Source organism: Saccopteryx bilineata, chromosome X (genome assembly GCF_036850765.1).
Source record: "Saccopteryx bilineata isolate mSacBil1 chromosome X, mSacBil1_pri_phased_curated, whole genome shotgun sequence".
Lineage (NCBI taxonomy): Eukaryota > Metazoa > Chordata > Mammalia > Chiroptera > Emballonuridae > Saccopteryx > Saccopteryx bilineata.
The window spans coordinates 107,520,251-107,538,619 of record NC_089502.1 but is presented as its reverse complement, the minus strand read 5'-3'; the positions used below and the strand labels follow the sequence as shown (position 1 = coordinate 107,538,619).

At 40.7% G+C, this 18,369-nt stretch overlaps 1 protein-coding gene across 2 annotated transcripts; it reads left to right on the top strand.

The window, feature by feature from the left end:
• The first annotated feature begins 890 nt into the window (after positions 1-890).
• Positions 891-14,062, top strand: FUNDC2 (FUN14 domain containing 2). Of its 2 annotated transcripts, none has more exons than XM_066249860.1 (5): positions 891-1,077; positions 5,864-6,002; positions 7,462-7,537; positions 9,664-9,795; positions 12,921-14,062. In XM_066249860.1, exons 1-5 carry the CDS (start codon positions 945-947, stop codon positions 12,996-12,998), a joined length of 558 nt encoding a protein of 185 aa, XP_066105957.1. In that variant the 5' UTR covers positions 891-944; the 3' UTR covers positions 12,999-14,062. The 2 variants fall into 2 exon arrangements, with proteins under 2 accessions (XP_066105957.1, XP_066105958.1); XM_066249861.1 differs by lacking the exon at positions 891-1,077 and adding an exon at positions 1,115-1,256.
• The last annotated feature ends 4,307 nt before the right edge of the window (positions 14,063-18,369 follow it).

The following is an 18,369-nucleotide window of genomic DNA, read 5'->3' as shown; positions in this document are numbered from 1 at the left end:
GGGCCTTTTATTTTTTCTTCTTAATCCTTTCACTTCTTTCATCTCAATTACCTTTTATATTGCTCTTTTTGGTCGTGGTGGAGAAAATAGACTTTAGGGGAGCAAGAGTGGGAGCATGTCAACCTGTTCACTAGATTGAGACAAGATTGTGACCTGGGCTAAGACGGTAGTGCTGGAGGAGGGGAAAATGGCAGGATTTACTGTTAAGGTAGAGTTTATGAGGGTTGCTAATAAATTGGATTTGTGGGATTTGAGAGGAGTTTAGAATAACACTAAGGTTTTTGGACCGGTGAAGTTGTCTGTTAACTGAGATGGGGTGACAGCGAGAGTAGCTTAGGGGTAAGGTGGGGAGATATGCCCTAGCACAAAGTTAAAGGGCGCGGTAGCATTGCAGGCAATGAAACTCTTCTTTCCAAGCGCTTCTCGTATTGTGATTGCTTAAATGTTTTTAAAATGTCTGTCTTCCTGAACTAGAACAGCGTCAGGCACATAGATACCAGCACTGATAAATATTTGCTCAATGTCCACATTAACAAAAATGACAATCCTGTTTTCTTTATTTTTAGTAAAATGACAGCTAAATAGTCTTTACTAGGGAACAGCTGGGTCATGATCATGCCTATAGAACACCCTCAGGTGAGTATCTAGCCCACCCCTGTACCACGGAGATACTCCGCCAGGGTAGGCTTTCTGCGCACGCGCAGCTAGGAGCAGCTGCGGTGCCGCGCCTCTGGGCTTGAGACACCACCGGGCGAGGGGGGGGGGGGCGGGGGCGAGGGGCGGGGCGAGGGGTGAGGGGGCGGGGGCGGGGGCGGGGCGAGGGGTGAGGGGGCGGGGACAGGGGCGGGGGCAAGGGCGGGGGAGGCTTTGTGACGCAGTTGCAGGCAGAGGTAGGGAGTGCCCGCGGAGCACCCAGCCCGCCCTCTTCCGCTGTGGCCTTGGGAATGGAAACATCTGCCCCACGTGCCGGAAGCCACAGTGCGGCGCCGACAGCGCGCCACTCGTTGTCCTACGGCGCCGAAACCCCGCAGGTGTCATCGCGAGATCAGCTAGTTGAAATGGCCGCGTCCAGTCAAGGTAAGAACTAGCCTGCGCGCTGCCGGCGCCTTGAAGGAGCCGCCTTCCTGGGCTGCGGAAGAGGAAGGGCTCCACGTCCCAGCTGAGCTCCCCAGGGGGCCCAAGTGGCGCCGGAGCGGGGAGGGTGATGAGTGCTGGGGATTTGCCTCAAGCCCAGCCACTTCCAGGGTCCGGCCAAGGTCAGGCGCCGGCTTGGGCCGAACTGCCCGGGCTGTTGTCTCTTGGGCTCGCTTAAACTTCCGGCACCGCCCCCAGAAGCCTAATCCCTGAGACAGTCCGTCCCAGTTCTCGGAAGGCTCTGGCCAATTGGGGACTAAAGCGGCTTCTTTAGCCGTTTACTCTGTTTACTCTGCCACCTGACAAGTGTTTTACTGTGTGTAGGGCGCCTTTCGTGGCGCTTTTGATGGTTTTTAAAGAGTTATACGCTAGTGATTGTACTTTGAAATAGTCTTTTATTTAGTCTTCATAGTCAAACGAAGATTCCCAATAATATAATAATATAATATGTAGTGGAGCACGTCTTTAATTCATACTTCTTACTCTACTTTGAATGCTCCATGGTTATATTCAATTCGGTACTGTACTTGCTTACAAGATCCGATTACTAAACAGAACCATCATTGAAAATTCAATTATATAAATAGGTTACATAAATTATGTTGAAAACAAAGGAAATAAAATACTCAAAACTCATCACTTTTTTTATTTGCCATGTTTTACTGTTATCTATGCTCTTAAGACTATTTGTGTTTATTGTGTCTATGTGGTGGAAATAACAGTATTAAATGATAACTGTGCATCTCTTCCCCAAGTTTCAGTGATGTCACAATTCAGTGATGTCACAATTCAGTAATGTCCTACCATGGAAACTGGGAGGGGGAGGGGAGGGGGAGAGGGGAGAGGGGAGAGGGGAGGGAGAGGGAGAGGAGCAGATGGTTGCCTCTTCTACAAATCAGCCCTCCCTCAAAACCAGTTGTTAAACATTTATCAGACACCACTGAATATAGGTGACTAAGGGATTGGAATGCACAATGTAATTATTTTCCTGCATAGCAGACTGCCCTTATTTACTTAAGATGTGTAGGTTGGTCAAGTATTTGCATGTAGGAAATTGTTGTGAGAAATTTTGAGGTTGTCATCATGAATTTCAATCTTTATTACAGTGATGCTCAGTGTGATCATTGATTTTCCCATAAGCAAGGCTAGTAACTTATTTTTGTCTATGTAGTGCTTAGCAGTCTTTATTGAATGACTGAATGAAGTTGTGCAAACTAAACATTTCTAATTTAATCCCTCTTTGGACTGATACCCCTTTTGAGCTAAGGGGCTTGGTAAAATTACATTAAAGCAAAACTCAAAACTCGGCCCTGGCCAGTTGGCTCAGCGGTAGAGCGTCGGCCTGGCGTGCGGGGAACCCGGGTTCGATTCCCAGCCAGGGCACATAGGAGAAGCGCCCATTTGCTTCTCCACCCCCTCTCCTTCCTCTCTGTCTCTCTCTTCCCCTCCCACAGCCAAGGCTCCATTGGAGCAAAGATGGCCCGGGCGCTGGGGATGGCTCTGTGGCCTCTGCCTCAGGTGCTAGAGTGGCTCTAGTCGCAACATGGCGACGCCCAGGATGGGCAGAGCATCGCCCCCTGGTGGGCGTGCCGGGTGGATCCCGGTTGGGCGCATGCGGGAGTCTGTCTCTCCCCGTTTCCAGCTTCAGAAAAATACAAAAAAAAAAAAAAAAAAAAAAAAAAAACCTCAAAACTCATTCTTGTTTTTAGTTATAATTAATCCAAGGAGAGAGTTTCTTCTTTATCATAGCAGTCATGTTTTGTTATTATATTGGAAAATAATTTTTCAAGTGAGAGTAGGGGAGATACAGAGACAGACTCTCGCATGCGCCCTGACTGGGACCCACCCAGCAACTCCCGTTTGAGGTCGATGCTCTGCCCATCTTGGGTTGCTTGCAGCCCAGTTAAGTTTAGCACCTGAGGTGGAGACTCGAAGGAGCCATCCTCAGTTCCCAGCGGGATGTGCTTGGATCAATCATGCCATGACTTTAGGAGGAGGGGGAGGAGATGGGAGCGGGGGCGGGAGAGGCAGAGGAGCAGATAGTCGCCTCTTCTGTGTGTCCTGACAGGGGAATTGGACCTGGGACTTCCACATGCCAGGTGGGACACTCTATTACTGAGCAAGCCAAAAAAACTTTTTTTAAAAAAAATTAATTACTTGTGAGGCCATAGGAGGCCCAGTTCCTCAAACATCCATATTTTGGTTCTGATGAATTGGGATCTACAAAACATCTTGAATTATTTTTTCTAGTAACAGAAACTCAGCAATATATATGTTTTTAAAGTAACAGTTTTATACATCAACAATTAGGAGAGGATGAGATACATTTTATGCCTTTGAAATGTACAAACTGACCACAGGGAAACTTATAGGTTCTGTTTATCTAGAGCTAAAAAAGAGTATCTTGATCTTTAAATTCAAGATCTTTTCTGCTAAATAGTTTCTAAAATTTATTAAGACATCTCTAGGGAGGTATATGGTAGATCACACATAGAAAGAATTGACTTATCTTTTCGTGGAGGGATTTCTGGTGATAATGACTTTTTTAGAATTCTTGGATTATATTTTGTGTATGATATGTAAAATAGAGATTGAGGTTTTTGTTTTTAAAGACACTTAAATATAATAGTTTCACACAATTTGTTGAAAAGACTTTCCCCATTGAATTACCTTGGTGCCATGTTTTGAAAAGCAAATGACTATATGTGCAGATATACTTTTATTTATTTTTTTTGTGACAGAGAAGGACAGATAGGGACAGACAGGAAGGGAGAGAGATGAGAAGCATCAATTCTTCATTGTGGCACCTTAGTTGTTCAGTGGTTGCTTTCTCATATGTGCCTTGACGAGGGGATTACAGCAGACTGAGTGACCCCTTGCTCAAGCCAGCGACCTTGGGCTCAAGCTGGAAAGCCCTGCTCAAACTAGAGCCTGCACTGAATCGGCGACCTCGGGGTTTTGAACCTGGGTCCTCTGCATCCCAGTCCAGTGCTCTATCCACTGCACCACCGCCTGGTCAGGCATAGATCTACTTCTGCACCCTGTAGTCTCTTCTATTTATATATTTGTGTGTCCTTAGGTCATCTCTACACTGTGTCAAATATAATAGCTTTGTAAGTCTTGAAGTCTCTTGACCTTTGTACTTTTCCCCCAAAAATTGCTTTGGCCCCTTATGGCACATTTTATTTTCCTAAATGATTGCAATGATGTCTTCCATTCTGCATGCTTTTTTTTCCCTTGTGACTTTGACACTGTACCACTGAGTGATGGGGTCTCTGTATTCAGATTCTATATGAACTACTCCAACAGGGTGCAGTGGAAGTAACACTGCTTGGCTTCTGAGGCTACGTCTTAAAGAATATAGCTTCATCTTCTGCCTACCACTTGGGTTCCCTCTCTCTCTCATTTTCTCCTTTGGGACAGGCACCCTTGAACCTAGACACTGTATTTTCAGTGAGTCTAGGAAGTCCAAACTAACCTACACAGAGGGGCAGCCTGTATTTGTGATTTTAGTAGGAGATTCCTGGCCCCTGTCTGTAAGTCTTCCAATTGAAGTCTTGGACATCATGAAACAGACATGTGCTGTATAATGCAGTATAGTATCCTGTCTAAATTCCTGATCTAAAATTTCTGAGAGTATAATGATTGTTTTTCTCCATGAAGTCTTGGGGAAAATTTTTTGTATAGCTATAGAAACTGGATTAAGCTATAGAAACTGGATTAGTACTCATAGTAACTGGAATAGCCCTTTGCATTGCCATATAAATTTTAGAAGCAGTTGGTCAGTTTCTAGATAAGACCCCGCTTTTTTAATTGGGATTACATTGAGTCTATAGATCAACATGGAGAGAGGATGAATATCTTAAAAATACTAAGTCTTTCAAAAAATAGACATAGTATATATGATATATCTCCATTAATTTAGGCCATTCTTCAGTTTCTCTCTGTGGTGATTTGTTATTTACAGTGCATCTTTCATTAAATTTATTCCTATATTATCTTCCCACTGAGAAAGGGATTAGACATTTTAGTAACTCTTTTTTACTTATTGAGCCAATCACTTAAGTTCTTTTCTTTTTCTTTAATCTTTATGGGTGTTTTATTCAGATGGCCGGCAATCTGGGGAGACGGGAGTTATGTTTGCAAATCATCTTCAAATCGCTCAACTTCTGAACTACAATTTCTTATTATAAGATGGGGTTAGTGAATAGTACCTTGTTCTGTGGATTTAATTAGATATACGTATTTATTGCTTAGCACATTGGTACCAAACAAGAGTTCAAGTAAACATTACCTCATATTTATTGTACCTGGAGATCCACATAATATTGAGAAGCTGTGAATTTGTGAGTTATTGAATAGTATTGAGTTACTCCTGAAAAGGAGAAGAAAATCCATTTCATTTAAGATACATAACATTAAGTATTACTAGCAGTTTTTTCTAGGTACTTTTGGTTATTTTTAAATTTGACAGGAAAAATTAAGAGTACTGATTCTAAGTAGTCTAGGTTTTTTTTTTCCCTCTAAGACAGATATGATTTGTTGATTTTAGTCTGATTTTCAGAAATTGGCAGTCAGAATATAAGAGTTAATTAACCATTTAAAATAGAATAATATTTGGAGGTTCTTATTATAACTATCTCTTTAAAAATCTCTTAATCTAGTTAGGAATACTAGTAATTTATTGTAAAAGTAACTATTTTCTTATTCAGTATCTTAATTTTTGTAGGACACTTTGACTCACTGGACCTTGCAGAATTGGCCAAAAAGCAGCCATGGTGGCGCAAGCTGTTTGGGCAGGAGTCTGGGCCCTCAGCTGAAAAGTATAGTGTGGCAACGCAGCTGTTAATTGGAGGTGTCACTGGATGGTAAGTGATGTGAAAGAGGTCCAGTGTCTCTTTTTTTTTAAATTATTTTACATGGCTTAGTATTGCAGTTATAGGAATCATCTCCTTTAACCAATAAAAACACATTGACATCTGTGAAATAGATTTCTTAATGTGTAGGATTTATCTAAACGTCATGTTAACGTGCTATTTAATGGTTATATATGGTATTTACTACATGCCAGGTACTGTTTACACTTGATCTTAGCCAAAAGGCCGAGAAGTGATGTGTTTAAAATATTTATATATGTACCTCATTTTCTTCTCACAACAACTCTGAAATTGGTACTGTTATTATCTAACCTCATTTCACCCCAGTTTTACTGAGAAATAATTGACATACATCACTGTATAAGTTTAAGGCATACAGTATGATGGTTTGATTTACATATATTGTGGAAACTATTACCACAGTAGATTTGGTCAACATTTATCATTTCATATAGACACACGAAAAAGAAAAAAATTCTTCTTGTGATGAGAACTCTTAGGATTTGCTCTCTTAATCACTTCCCTATCTATCATATAGCAGTGGTAACATCATGTCCATTAATTACCTCCCTGGTAGTTATTTGTTTTATAACTGCAAGTTTGTACCTTTTGACCACCTTCTTCCAGTTCCTCCCCCTGCCCTCTATCTCTTTTTCTAGGGTTCAACATATAAATGAGATGATATAGAATTTGTCTTTCGGCCCTGGCCGGTTGGCTCAGCGGTAGAGCGTCAGCCTGGCGTGAGGGGGACCTGGGTTCGATTCCTGGCCAGGGCACATAGGAGAAGCGCCCATTTGCTTCTCCACCCTCCCTCCTTCCTCTCTGTCTCTCTCTTCCCCTCCTGCAGCCAAGGCTCCATTGGAGCAAAGATGGCCCGGGCACTGGGGATGGCTCCTTGGCCTCTGCCCCAGGCGCTAGAGTGGCTCTGGTCGCGGCAGAGCGACGCCCCCAGAGGGGCAGAGCATCGCTCCCTGGTGGGCAGAGCATCGCCCCTGGTGGGCGTGCCGGGTGGATCCCGGTCGGGCGCATGCAGGAGTCTGTCTGACTGTCTCTCCCCGTTTCCAGCTTCAGAAAAATACAAAAAAAAAAAAAAAAAAAGTTAGAATTTGTCTTTCTCTGACTTCTTGCATTTAGCATAATGCCCTCTATGTCCATCCATGTTGTTGCAAATGGTAAGGTTTCCTCGATTTTTTGTGGTTGAATAATATTTCATATAAGATATATGTAGCATATTAATACATATAATGTTTTAAAACATAATATATAATATTTATATTTAATATTTCATTATATATCACAGGCACACATATATATGTGATATATATACATATGTGTGTATCTATCTATATCCAGATAGATACACATATATACATATTTATATTTTTATCACAACTGTTTCTGTGTGCCCGACAGCCTATCAACTTTTCTGGTGTTGATTTGGTTTTCGTAGGTGCACGGGTTTCATATTCCAGAAGGTTGGAAAGTTGGCTGCAACAGCTGTGGGAGGAGGATTTTTTCTCCTTCAGGTCTGTATGTGAAATATTCCTAGAAGTTTGGAAATTGCACTTGCCCTTTAGAGATGTGGTGTGAGGAGATGTGATATAGCCCTGGCAATATTAGACAAGAATAGCATTACGCTTGCTTACATGTACTATTTTAAATGCTAGTGACCTTTAAGTCAAACTTCGTCAATGACTAGTTGCATTTTATTTTGTCATTTATTACATGGAGATATAGATATACATCTTTTTTTTTTTATCATACCTCCCTTTTAGGGTCTTCTTTAATGTATGTACATAGCCTTTTATTGTTTTTTTCCATATGGATCTGGTACATCTGTGTTTCGATTTTGTTCTTAGATATCTGATAGCTTTAGTTGCTCTTGTGGCTTTCCTTGGTCACTCATCTTCAGCCCTAAGGCTATTGCCAACTGATAGATACAGAATGCTACAGCTAATGATGTGGAACATCTTTTCATCCTTTTTGGTAAAGTGTCTAGGCATTTTTTCCATTTTTAAATTGGGTTTTCTGTTTCCATACTTTTTATTCTGTCCCATTAATCTATGTGTCTATCTTTTATTCATTACCAATATTTTGATTATTGTAATATTATAGTCAGTGTTAAAATCAGGTAATACGATTCCTCAACTCTGTTCTTTTTTTAAAAAAAATCACTTTGGCTCTTCTAGTTTTTTTCTTTTCCATACACATTTTAGAATAAGCTTGTTGTACATCTATCTATAAAACATCCTGCTGGAATTGGGATAACTCTATAGCTCAATTTGGATATAATTTGATGTCAGGTCTTCCAGTCCGTGTAAATGGCCTATCTCTACAATTATTTGGGTCATCTTTGAGTTCTTAGCATTTCATAGTTTTCAGCATATAGATCCTGTAAGACTTTGGGTTATTTCCAGTTATTGATTGTTATAAGTAAAGATGCTATTTTGAGCTGTCATTCTGGATGTGGCATAATGGTGTATGTGGTTTCAGTGTTGGTAGATAATGTCAAATTAGCCTCTTAAAAGGCTACTAGATAACAATCTCAGTAAGAGCAGATAAGGGTGTCTATCTTCCCATATCCTTACAATTGCTGGATATTTTCGATCTTTTGTCTCCAATTTGATAAAAATCTATAGTAGCTTATTAATTTTGATTTCCTTGATTACTTGTGACATTGAACTTTTTCTTTTATTAGCCACTTTCTTATGTCAGTTGCTTTTACCCATTTTTAAGTGGGTCATTTTTTCTTAATGATCTCTAGAAGGATTTTACTTTGATGAATATTAATATTTTGTTTATTATATATTGCAAATATTTTCTTTAGCCTGATTTGGTAAATTGGTGATTCCATTAACTAAAATAGAGATTATAGGAAGGGCAACAGCAAGAGGAAGCTATAGAGGAGGAGAAGAGTTTCAGTTTTAGATACTTGAGATATTTCAAGTGGATATGACTAAACAAAAATTTGGTAGAGATACATGATATTGGTGGAGGATTGATTGATAGGCTGTAATCAGTTTTTTTGTTTCCAAGGATAATACTAATTCATCAGAAAACTGCATATTTGATCAGTTTCATCCAGTTCACACATTCTTGATGATATTGTTTTCACTGAGCTTTAGTGTGTGGGAAGTAGGCATAATCTATAGTTATATTTGGCTGTGCTTCTCCCCATATCCCTTATATGAAGTCTCTTTTGAGAAGTCTCTGTCAGGCCATGTGCTAGATTTTCTGAGCAACAATAATTACTACCTGATAGCCATGCTATAGTCAAGAAACTCAGACTTACGTTGGCTGTAAAGTTTGTTTTTTCACCTTACATCTTAGCTTTACCATTTTACCATTTTATTTTTTAGGCGAACTTGAAACGTTTTAGAGAGAGGTAAGAGTATAAATAAAGTAAAAGAATTGCTAGCAGTCATTGAAGGGCATTGATTTCTGGCACCAGACATAGGGCCTTCACGTAGGGTGGATGCTGGGTGAATATCCAGTGAATGTCATTATCATACAAAGAACTAGATGGCGAATGTCTCCAAAAATGGAAAGTCAGAAGGGTTTCGATAATGTATTTCAGTGATTTCTTTTCACACGCACACACACAAAGTAACAGGCCTGTATTTATTTCTTGCTATTGCTGTTGAAACTATAGATTGCAAATCATACTGGGTACATCAAAGTTGACTGGCAACGAGTAGAGAAGGACATGAAGAAAGCGAAGGAACAGCTGAAGATCCGGAAGAACAACCCCATATCTACAGGGGTGAAAAGCAAAGCTGAGGAGGTGAGACTGGCTTTGTTTACATGGAGTGTGAGATGGGTACAGACAGTTTTGTCTGTAAAAAAAAAATGGGGCTAGACACACCTATTTGTCAGCTTTGTATGGAGTAGCTTCTCCTCAGAGACATTTTTTAAAAGCTGGGTAATTGAAGTGTTTGGTGACTTGTGACTGAGAGTGCAAAGTGGTATATGCACGTATGTGAGTCATCTCTTGAACTAGTTCTTGTAGGGATGGAGGCAGTGCAGCAAGTGGGGAGGATAATAACGATGTTGATTGTATAGCCAGTATAATCACTTCATATCCATGGACACACGTCTCTGAAATGTCCATACTTTACTTTTTCTATATATAACTAGCAGAACTTCTAGCCTTGTTTTCTGTAAAGGGCTAAATGGCAAGTATTTTCAGCTTTGTAAGCCTTGTGGTCTCTGTTACAACTCCTGAACTGCACCCTGTAGCATGAAGAAAATAACCATAGACAGTATGTAGACAAGTAGGTATAACTGTGTTGCAATGGAACTTTATTTAAAAACATACAACTGGCTATATTTGGCCCATGGGATGTAGTTTGCTAACCCCTGATCTAATCGATAAAACTGGGCTAGGTTATATTGGCTAGCACTGGAGGAACATGAAAAATTTTCCTTTATAAAAGTATGTATTTTGCTCCCGATTTATTACCTTTAAAAACATGTCAAATGTCCAAAGAAGTAAGTGCACTGAACTGGAGAGAAATAAACTAGGATCAAGGTGCTTGGCACCTTCCATAGTTTGGAGCAATGGAATTCTGGATTCACAGAGGAAAGGGGAGGGATTTGTGATTTAAGGGTAAATTGAAATAGACCTTGTCCTTGCACTCACACTCTAGTAGCAGTGACAAGAGAAAGTCATGGGATCAAATAGAATACATGGTAGGTGAAGTTAGGTTAAACATGGAGATTAAACACATGCATTTATCTCTGCTTCCTTCTGCAATGTATTGAAATGACAGTGACAATAAAAATGGTTAAACATTTAAATCCACAAGGACCAAGAGAACAGGAGAGGAATACCAGTAGACAACAAAAGTCAGCAAATTTTGAGGAGTTGGAAACCAGATAGATGAGTAGTAAATGACTTAGCAGACTAGAAAAATACTGAGCCGGGTAACTGCATTGTCAGGTACATGATGGCAGCTTTTGTATAGTGGCAAGTGGTTGGTGAAAGCTGGTCATTTACCCGGAGCAGAATTTGTGGGGGCCCGGGAGCACAGATAGTCCCTCTTCTTCCTTCCCTCCTTCCATCCCTCTTCCTCAAACTCAAGTTATGAAAGTTACACTTTTCTCATTTTGCTAAACCTTTATTACTCAAACAGTTACAAAAGCAATACATTATTGTTGAAAACTTCTTTTATGATACAGGAAGTATAGTAAAATAATAAGTATAAGGTTAACGTTTGATTAGAACCAGCTGTTGACTCACAGAAGGAACTTGTTAAAAGCTAACTAAAAGGTTTGGACTTGGTTTATGCCACAAAGTTTTGTATTCCTATTCATGGCCCAGCACTGTCACATATCTCAGGGGTAGTGGTTGGTTTCCCCCTTAGAGCCCATGGTCTTATTTGGGAAGCAGGTAATGAAAATGATAAATTCAATATTTAGCCACAACAGTGACTTCAGTAAGAGTTTTAGCGGGGTGGTGGTCTTGAAAGCCAAACTATAGCAACTCGAGAAATGAGTAGGAAGAAAGTAAAGGTAATGAATGAAAGAAATTATTTCAGGAAGTTGTGTGATTTTTTTCCCCCATTCTCCTGATGGCAGATGGCAAATGCCTCAAGTTGGGAAATGTGAGGTCCAGTCCAGTCAGGGGGAATGAAAGGGACTCAGAAGACTTAGGCCCCATTATAGTGAGGAGTCTAGCAGGGGTCCCCAAACTTTTTACACAGAGGGCCAGTTCACTGTCCCTCAGACCATTGGAGGGCTCCCACATACAGTGCTCCTCTCACTGACCACCAATGAGAGAGTTGCCCCTTCTGGAAGTGCGGCGGGAGCTGAATAAATGGCCTTAGGGGGCCAAATTGCGGCCCGCAAGCCGTAGTTTGGGGATGCCTGGTCTAGAGAGTCCCAGGAGGATGGAGTAGTAGAGTGGACAAGATCAGAGGAGGGTCAGGATGCGAGTACCTTTAGATGGTTGGCTGATGAAGTCATTGTACCTCAGTTCAAGAGATGAGTAGGCCAGAATACTGGATGTGTTGTCCCTGTGGTGGTTGTAGTTGGAAGAAAGTTCTCTTACCAAAGTTCTCTCTGAAATGGAGATTATAGAGCACAGACATGGGAGCCAAAGTGTGCCAAGTGTATGCTCCAAGCCTCAGATCACTGGGAACTTTCACAGGAGGTAGGATGCTTTGGGAATTTAAGAAAATAAGGACCTCACTTGTTAATCATTCTGATGTGGTGAAGTGTGAGAATGTGAATTCAAAGCATTTACTTGAGAGGAAGTTTCAGAGGGGGATGGGTGGAATGTAAAGACAGATGGATAGGATGAATGTATCTAGAAACTTGGAGAAGAGACTTCAGAGTGAGCAGCCTGCACTGGAGAGGAGGTGCTGAAGAAAATGGAAGGAGTGGAATTGAAAATTGTGAATTGTGTCTGTAGCCAGTTTACTGAATGCAGCTTTACTCTTTCCCCCTAACTGCTCCCATGAACTGTTCTTCCCTGTCTCTACGTGAGTTTTTGGGTGGATTTCTTGGCTCTATTACTAAAGACAGAATCCACTGAGTTTGCCTTGACTTCTTCTCATCCCCCATATGGACGGTTATCTGGTCACACAAAGTGCTGTCTTGAAAATATTTCTTGAATTTGATCACTGTGCACTAGCATCCCGGCCACCACTGATCCAAAGACCTATTGTCTCATCTCCTAATTTGTGCCTAGCTTCTTGTTGGGCTTCCTGTAGTTTTATTCTTCCCATAGCAGCCAGGGTAATTTTCACATGTAAGTCCATTCATGGCTTCCATTGCCCTGTGAGTAAAATACAAACCACTCAACAGACGAGGGGACTGACATTTGTCAAGATTGCATAGATAATAGATATGATTTCTAATAATATTTTTAGCAAAATAGCCCATTGTGCTATCTTCTGTTCCTAGGTGGTGTCATTTGTGAAGAAGAATGTTCTAGTGACTGGTGGATTTTTCGGAGGCTTTCTGCTTGGCATGGCATCCTAAGGAGGATGACTTCGCTTCTGTTACTCCTGATTATTCCACCTAGCAGCCACTTCACTCCATCATAAGACGAGTCTCCTCTTCCTCCTCCTCCTTTTCTCCTGTGCCTTCCTTTCTGCTGTAGCATATATGAATGGCTTCCATAGGCATCTGTTGGTGCAAACTGATACAACCCTACTATGAACTTCACAGCAACAACGGAAGAGACAATATACATCAACTCTCCTCCCAGAACACTCCCCAGTTGACTAATCTGTAAGTCAACAAGAATGTTCCTTTCCCCCTACATAAGATACTTACTAGAACATAGTGCAAGATAGCTCACCGTGGAAGATGAGTAGATCTTCAAAGGCTGTCCCAGACTTAATTTGGAAAAGGAATAACAAGCATATAGATACCTTATTACGTGCTACATGGAAAGGAAGTAAATACATTTGCCTTTAAGCATGAAATATTTTGTTATCTTGGTGTCTACTTTCTTTTTTAGTTGGTTTTAGATTACAGAAAGAGAGATATTTATACCTGTTATAATTATCCTGACAAAATGGCTATGTAAGCACTAAAATTGAAAATCTTTGAATATAGAATGAACTTGTGTTAAAGGTATACATGCTGAGCTGAAGATAATTGTGTTTGGTGGGAAAATATTTAGGGAAATTAACCAATAGATACATCATTAGATGGACTTAATGAATCGTTTAGGGGTAATAAGACATGATCTGGGGCAAGAGGTTTCCACCACACAGGATAATGCATCTCATGGCTGTTAACAAAGGGTTTATTTATGGTAAAATTAGTAACTTTAAGCGGGAGAAGGAAGAAGCCCTTGGGTTTTTATTTTATATACAAGGTTTTAAGCTTTGAAATGTGAAGTATTCTTTACTTCTTGTCAAAACATTAGGGGTAGTCATAGCTCCTCTGTGCCAATTCTGCTATTTCTTTATCCAGTTAATATAAAATATATGACATTTGAACCAGAGTTTTAAAGGGTGGCATTCCAGGTATTCAGAACTGAGAATGTTGTCAATAGCACATGTGAAATAAATTATTTCTATCATAAAATGTAATCTGCTGTCTCGTGATGACTCTGACTCTTAGACTTATTCTTTAAAATAAACATTTATAGACACACACATGCTTAAAATCTTAGCACATTTTGCTCTAATGTTCTGATACCACATTTGCAAGTCTATGTAGAATATATGCTTCTAGAGGACAAGGCTTGTGTGTTCATTATACCCACAAAGTCTAGCACTTAATAAGTACTCATTATGTCGAATATATGAATAATGACATCATACAAAGGTATTTGGAAAAGGGACTGTTGCAAAGAATTCAGACTTTATGAATTTTGAGAATTCAGAAAACTTAGAACTAATTCTTAAACTTGCAGGTAATCTCTTGCAAAACATATGTTTTAAGGCCTTTTAAAATGTTTGCCTTTTTACTTGTCTTGGGAATGATGATGTATTGAATGTGGAAATTGTAGCAACCAGTGGATGTGTGGAACTTCCATCCATTTGTATTTTTCTCATACATTACAGTAGTACTTTAAGGCAGCATAAGTTATTTTGCTTATAATGTGTATGAATCATCCCCAATAGTAATACTGTGAGCCTCTTTTTTTGCATATTTTTATATAAGAACTTGAAGTTTTTCCACTTTTTTATTATGGAAACTTTCAAACATATACGAAAGTAGAGAAATTAGTACAATGACCTATGTATCCATCACTCACCTACAATGATAATCAAATTATAGCTTGTTTTATTAATTATTTTGAAATAAATACCAAATGTGTCATTTTATATTTCAGTATGTATATCTAAAAGGTAAGGACTCTTTAAAAATCACAAATACATTACCCTATTATCATATCAAAAACTAATAATTTAAATATCTAGTTCAGAATTTCCAGTTTTACATTTGGTTTGTTTGAATCAATATCCATATAAGGTTCACATTACATTTGGATATGTCTCTTAAGTCTCAATCTTATATGTTCTTTTTATTTTGACTTCCATTATATTTATTGAAGACACTGAGTTATATGTTCCCTAGTTCCTCCCTCATATTCTGCTTCTGATGCCCAGGTACCTGGGTTGTGCTAAATAAGGCAATCAAGGTTGAAGCCATTTGATGACTCGACTCATGTTATTCACCCAGACCCATGGAATGGTGACTATGAAACCTCACTGAAGTGCCCTGTGAACCTTTTGGCTGATTGTTGGAGAGAGTGGCCACTGAATGCCTCTCCAGTAGGGTGTGGGTTGCCTTTTGTCCATCTATTTTTTTCTGTGATTATTGATGATGAGAACAAAAATTAGCAGGCTGGTCTAAGCTCTTTTGATTGGGTTGTAATAGTAGATAATAGACTGAAATAAGATCTATTGGTCCTTCCTAAAATTTATTCCCAACTGTCTGCTTCTGGGACCCTGAGGGGCATGGTTGAGGTCAGTATTCCATGTTGGCCTCATCCTGCCGCTAAGAGAATGGCCTCGAGTTCTGCCCACTGAGTGAGGCCACCACTTGTGGCTGTGCAGAGCTGGTGCTGAGGTCGAATAGTGCCAGTGCTCTGTCTGGCTCACATTTTGGGTTTCAGCTGAGCTGAACTGCCAGTGAGGTAGGAACAGGCATTTAGGGGAGCTTCTAAATTGAGGCCCTATTGTCACCAGTTTTGCTTCAGGTGGTGAAGTGGGAGATTTCCCTCAAAAGAGCTCCTCCTCTTCATATGCAAAATCAAGATACCAGGGCCAGGCTACTGTAGCCATGAATGCGCTGTTTTCATTTGACTGTGAGGCCTGTTTAGCGAGGCACGTATTTTTCTCTCATACTCAGAGTCCAATAATATACTGGGAATCTTTTTTAGTGATGGCGGTGGTTGGTTGTAGGGCGAAGAGACAGCAGGTTTTCCTTTGATTGAGGGAGTCAACGTCCTCTGTACGGTTCTGCCCTAGTAACTTGACTTGGAACATGTTCAGAGTTTTGTCGTCCCCTACTGGCAGAGATGTGGTAACGGCGCCCTCGGCTTCTCTACCTGTAGCTTGACCCCAATTGGGAGAATCTCCGCTGGCCCTGAATGATATCAGTACCAGAACAAAACACATCCACACCGGGTGGCTGAAACCCCGAAGAAGCTTTTCTCCCCTTTGGCTTCTCAGAGCACGGCGTCCTTGCCACTCTGGGCCACCCTTTTGACCCAGCGTTCCTCCAGCGGAGAAACCGAGTAGGATGAGGACTTGAGGCCAGATACAGTAAAGCTATAATGCTGGAGTTCTGTTCCCCAAAGTTCTTCCTGCTGTCAGAAGAGGGGGTGAGGAATCCAGGGGTGATTTTGCTATACATGGCTGCATTCGAGCTTAACAAATACTCCAATGTTTTCAGTCTCCCTAAGGAGATTCTCCTCGTTGCTGTCCACTGTCTGAGCTTCTGTATTGTCATGAGTGTCACTGCCATTGTGATGACAAACTAATAAGATTTTGCTCTTGCTGTCCTGTTTACTTCAACCTCTCATCACTCAGCCTGGGACTTTGAATAACAGGACGGGGGTGGGGGTGGGGCTTGACTTCCCCGCCTGGCCTACCCCTTCAGTGAAAGCCCTCCTTACTGGACTTGGGCAGTTATCCATCTCATGGATGCTGGCAGAAGACAGGAGGTAATTAAAGTTGGAGGACATTATTCTGTTGTTGTTTCCAGTGTATTCTTGAGTAATAAAATTGGTTAACAGTATTTTCACATGGGGATCTGTTCGCATTATCACATAACAGCGATAGAAGAAGGGATTCGTTTATTCATATTCATGCACACTCTCTCCCTCTTCCCCTCCTCTACCTCTCCCCTACCTTCACTCCCCCCCCCCTTTCTCCTTCCCTCCCTTACTAATTTTTCTTGAAGTAATGAATCTCACACAATTGTAGCTAACATACTCTTTGGGCGGGTGCTCGTGCTTTTGAAATGCAGTTACTGTGCGGTTAACTAAGTCAATGATCTCTCCATCATCCTTTTGTTTGACATTTGCCAGAAAGATGATGTTGGGAAACAGCTGTGTTAGGCTTGCTTCCTTGTACTTTGATTAGCGCATGAGCACATGGCAGAGACACGTGCGCACAGCCTCTGTAAGGCAGTGGGTGCTTGCCTGCAGTGTAACAGATGGTAGATGGCAGATGTGGATTGCCAGCCTGCCACTGTGAGGGGCGGTTTTTGCTGTTTGCCTGAGAAGTGGTTTTCCCCTGCCGGGCTGTATAGTTTGGAAAATACAATAAATCTCTGGTCAAAAAAAAAAAAAAAAATGGTATAGGGATGGATTTGAAATTTCTGAGTATCAGTAATCTTCAGGATGATCTCAGTTTCTTTTCTGAGGGAAACTCACTTAAGACCAATTCTAGACCCTGTAGGGGAAATTAAGACTGCTGACTTCTCTGCTTCCTCCACCAACTTAGCTTTATTTCTTTGTCATGAAGTCCAGGTATCTGACCTTCTTAATCACTTATACAATGTTAGTGTGGTCTCTTGGAGAACTGAGCAGAAAATATATCTTAATTTGGACCTGATTTCCCAGAAATCATATGATGTGGTTTACATCTGTGATGTTTGATTGTTAAGGAATCATGAATTTTAAGAGCACTATTTTTCTGAAGAAAACTGAGTGTTATGCTTTTATCACTTTTTTATAAAACTTAAGTCAGCTTATTAACTCACCTAAACTATTTACCTTTCTGACTTTGAAATGATAAGAAATGGCACTGGAATTGTTGAGAGCAGTAGTTCTCATCCTTGTTTTCACATGGGAATCAACTTGTGGAATTTTGCAAACTACTGGCATCTGGCTGTCACCCTAGAGCAGGGGTCAGGAACCTATGGCACGCGAGCCAGATGTGGCTCTTTTGATGGCTGCATCTGGCTCACAGACAAATCTTTAATAAAAAAATAATAACATTAATAATATAAAACATTCTCATGTATTACAATCCATTCATTTCCTACCGCTCATGTTCATGGTTGTGGGTGGCTGGAGCCAATCACAGCTGTCCTCTGGGACAACACCAAATTTTTATTGGATAAGGTGTAATATACACGGGTCGTTGTTGGCTCTCATGGAATTACGTTTTAAAATATGTGGCGTTCATGGCTCTCTCAGCCAAAAATGTTCCCGACCCCTGCCATAGAGACTCTTGACTTCACTGGTCTGGGGTACCACTGGGACAGCCTGAGTTTTTAACATGTCTCATATGTTTCTAATGAGCAGCCAAGGTTGAGAACCACTTCAATACAGAGTTGGCAGCTGGTGCTAATAAAATTATAGTCTGCTGTTAAAAGTGATTACTTAACAGGTAATTTAAGTTAAGTGCCGTACAACTTAAGATACTGAGCATGA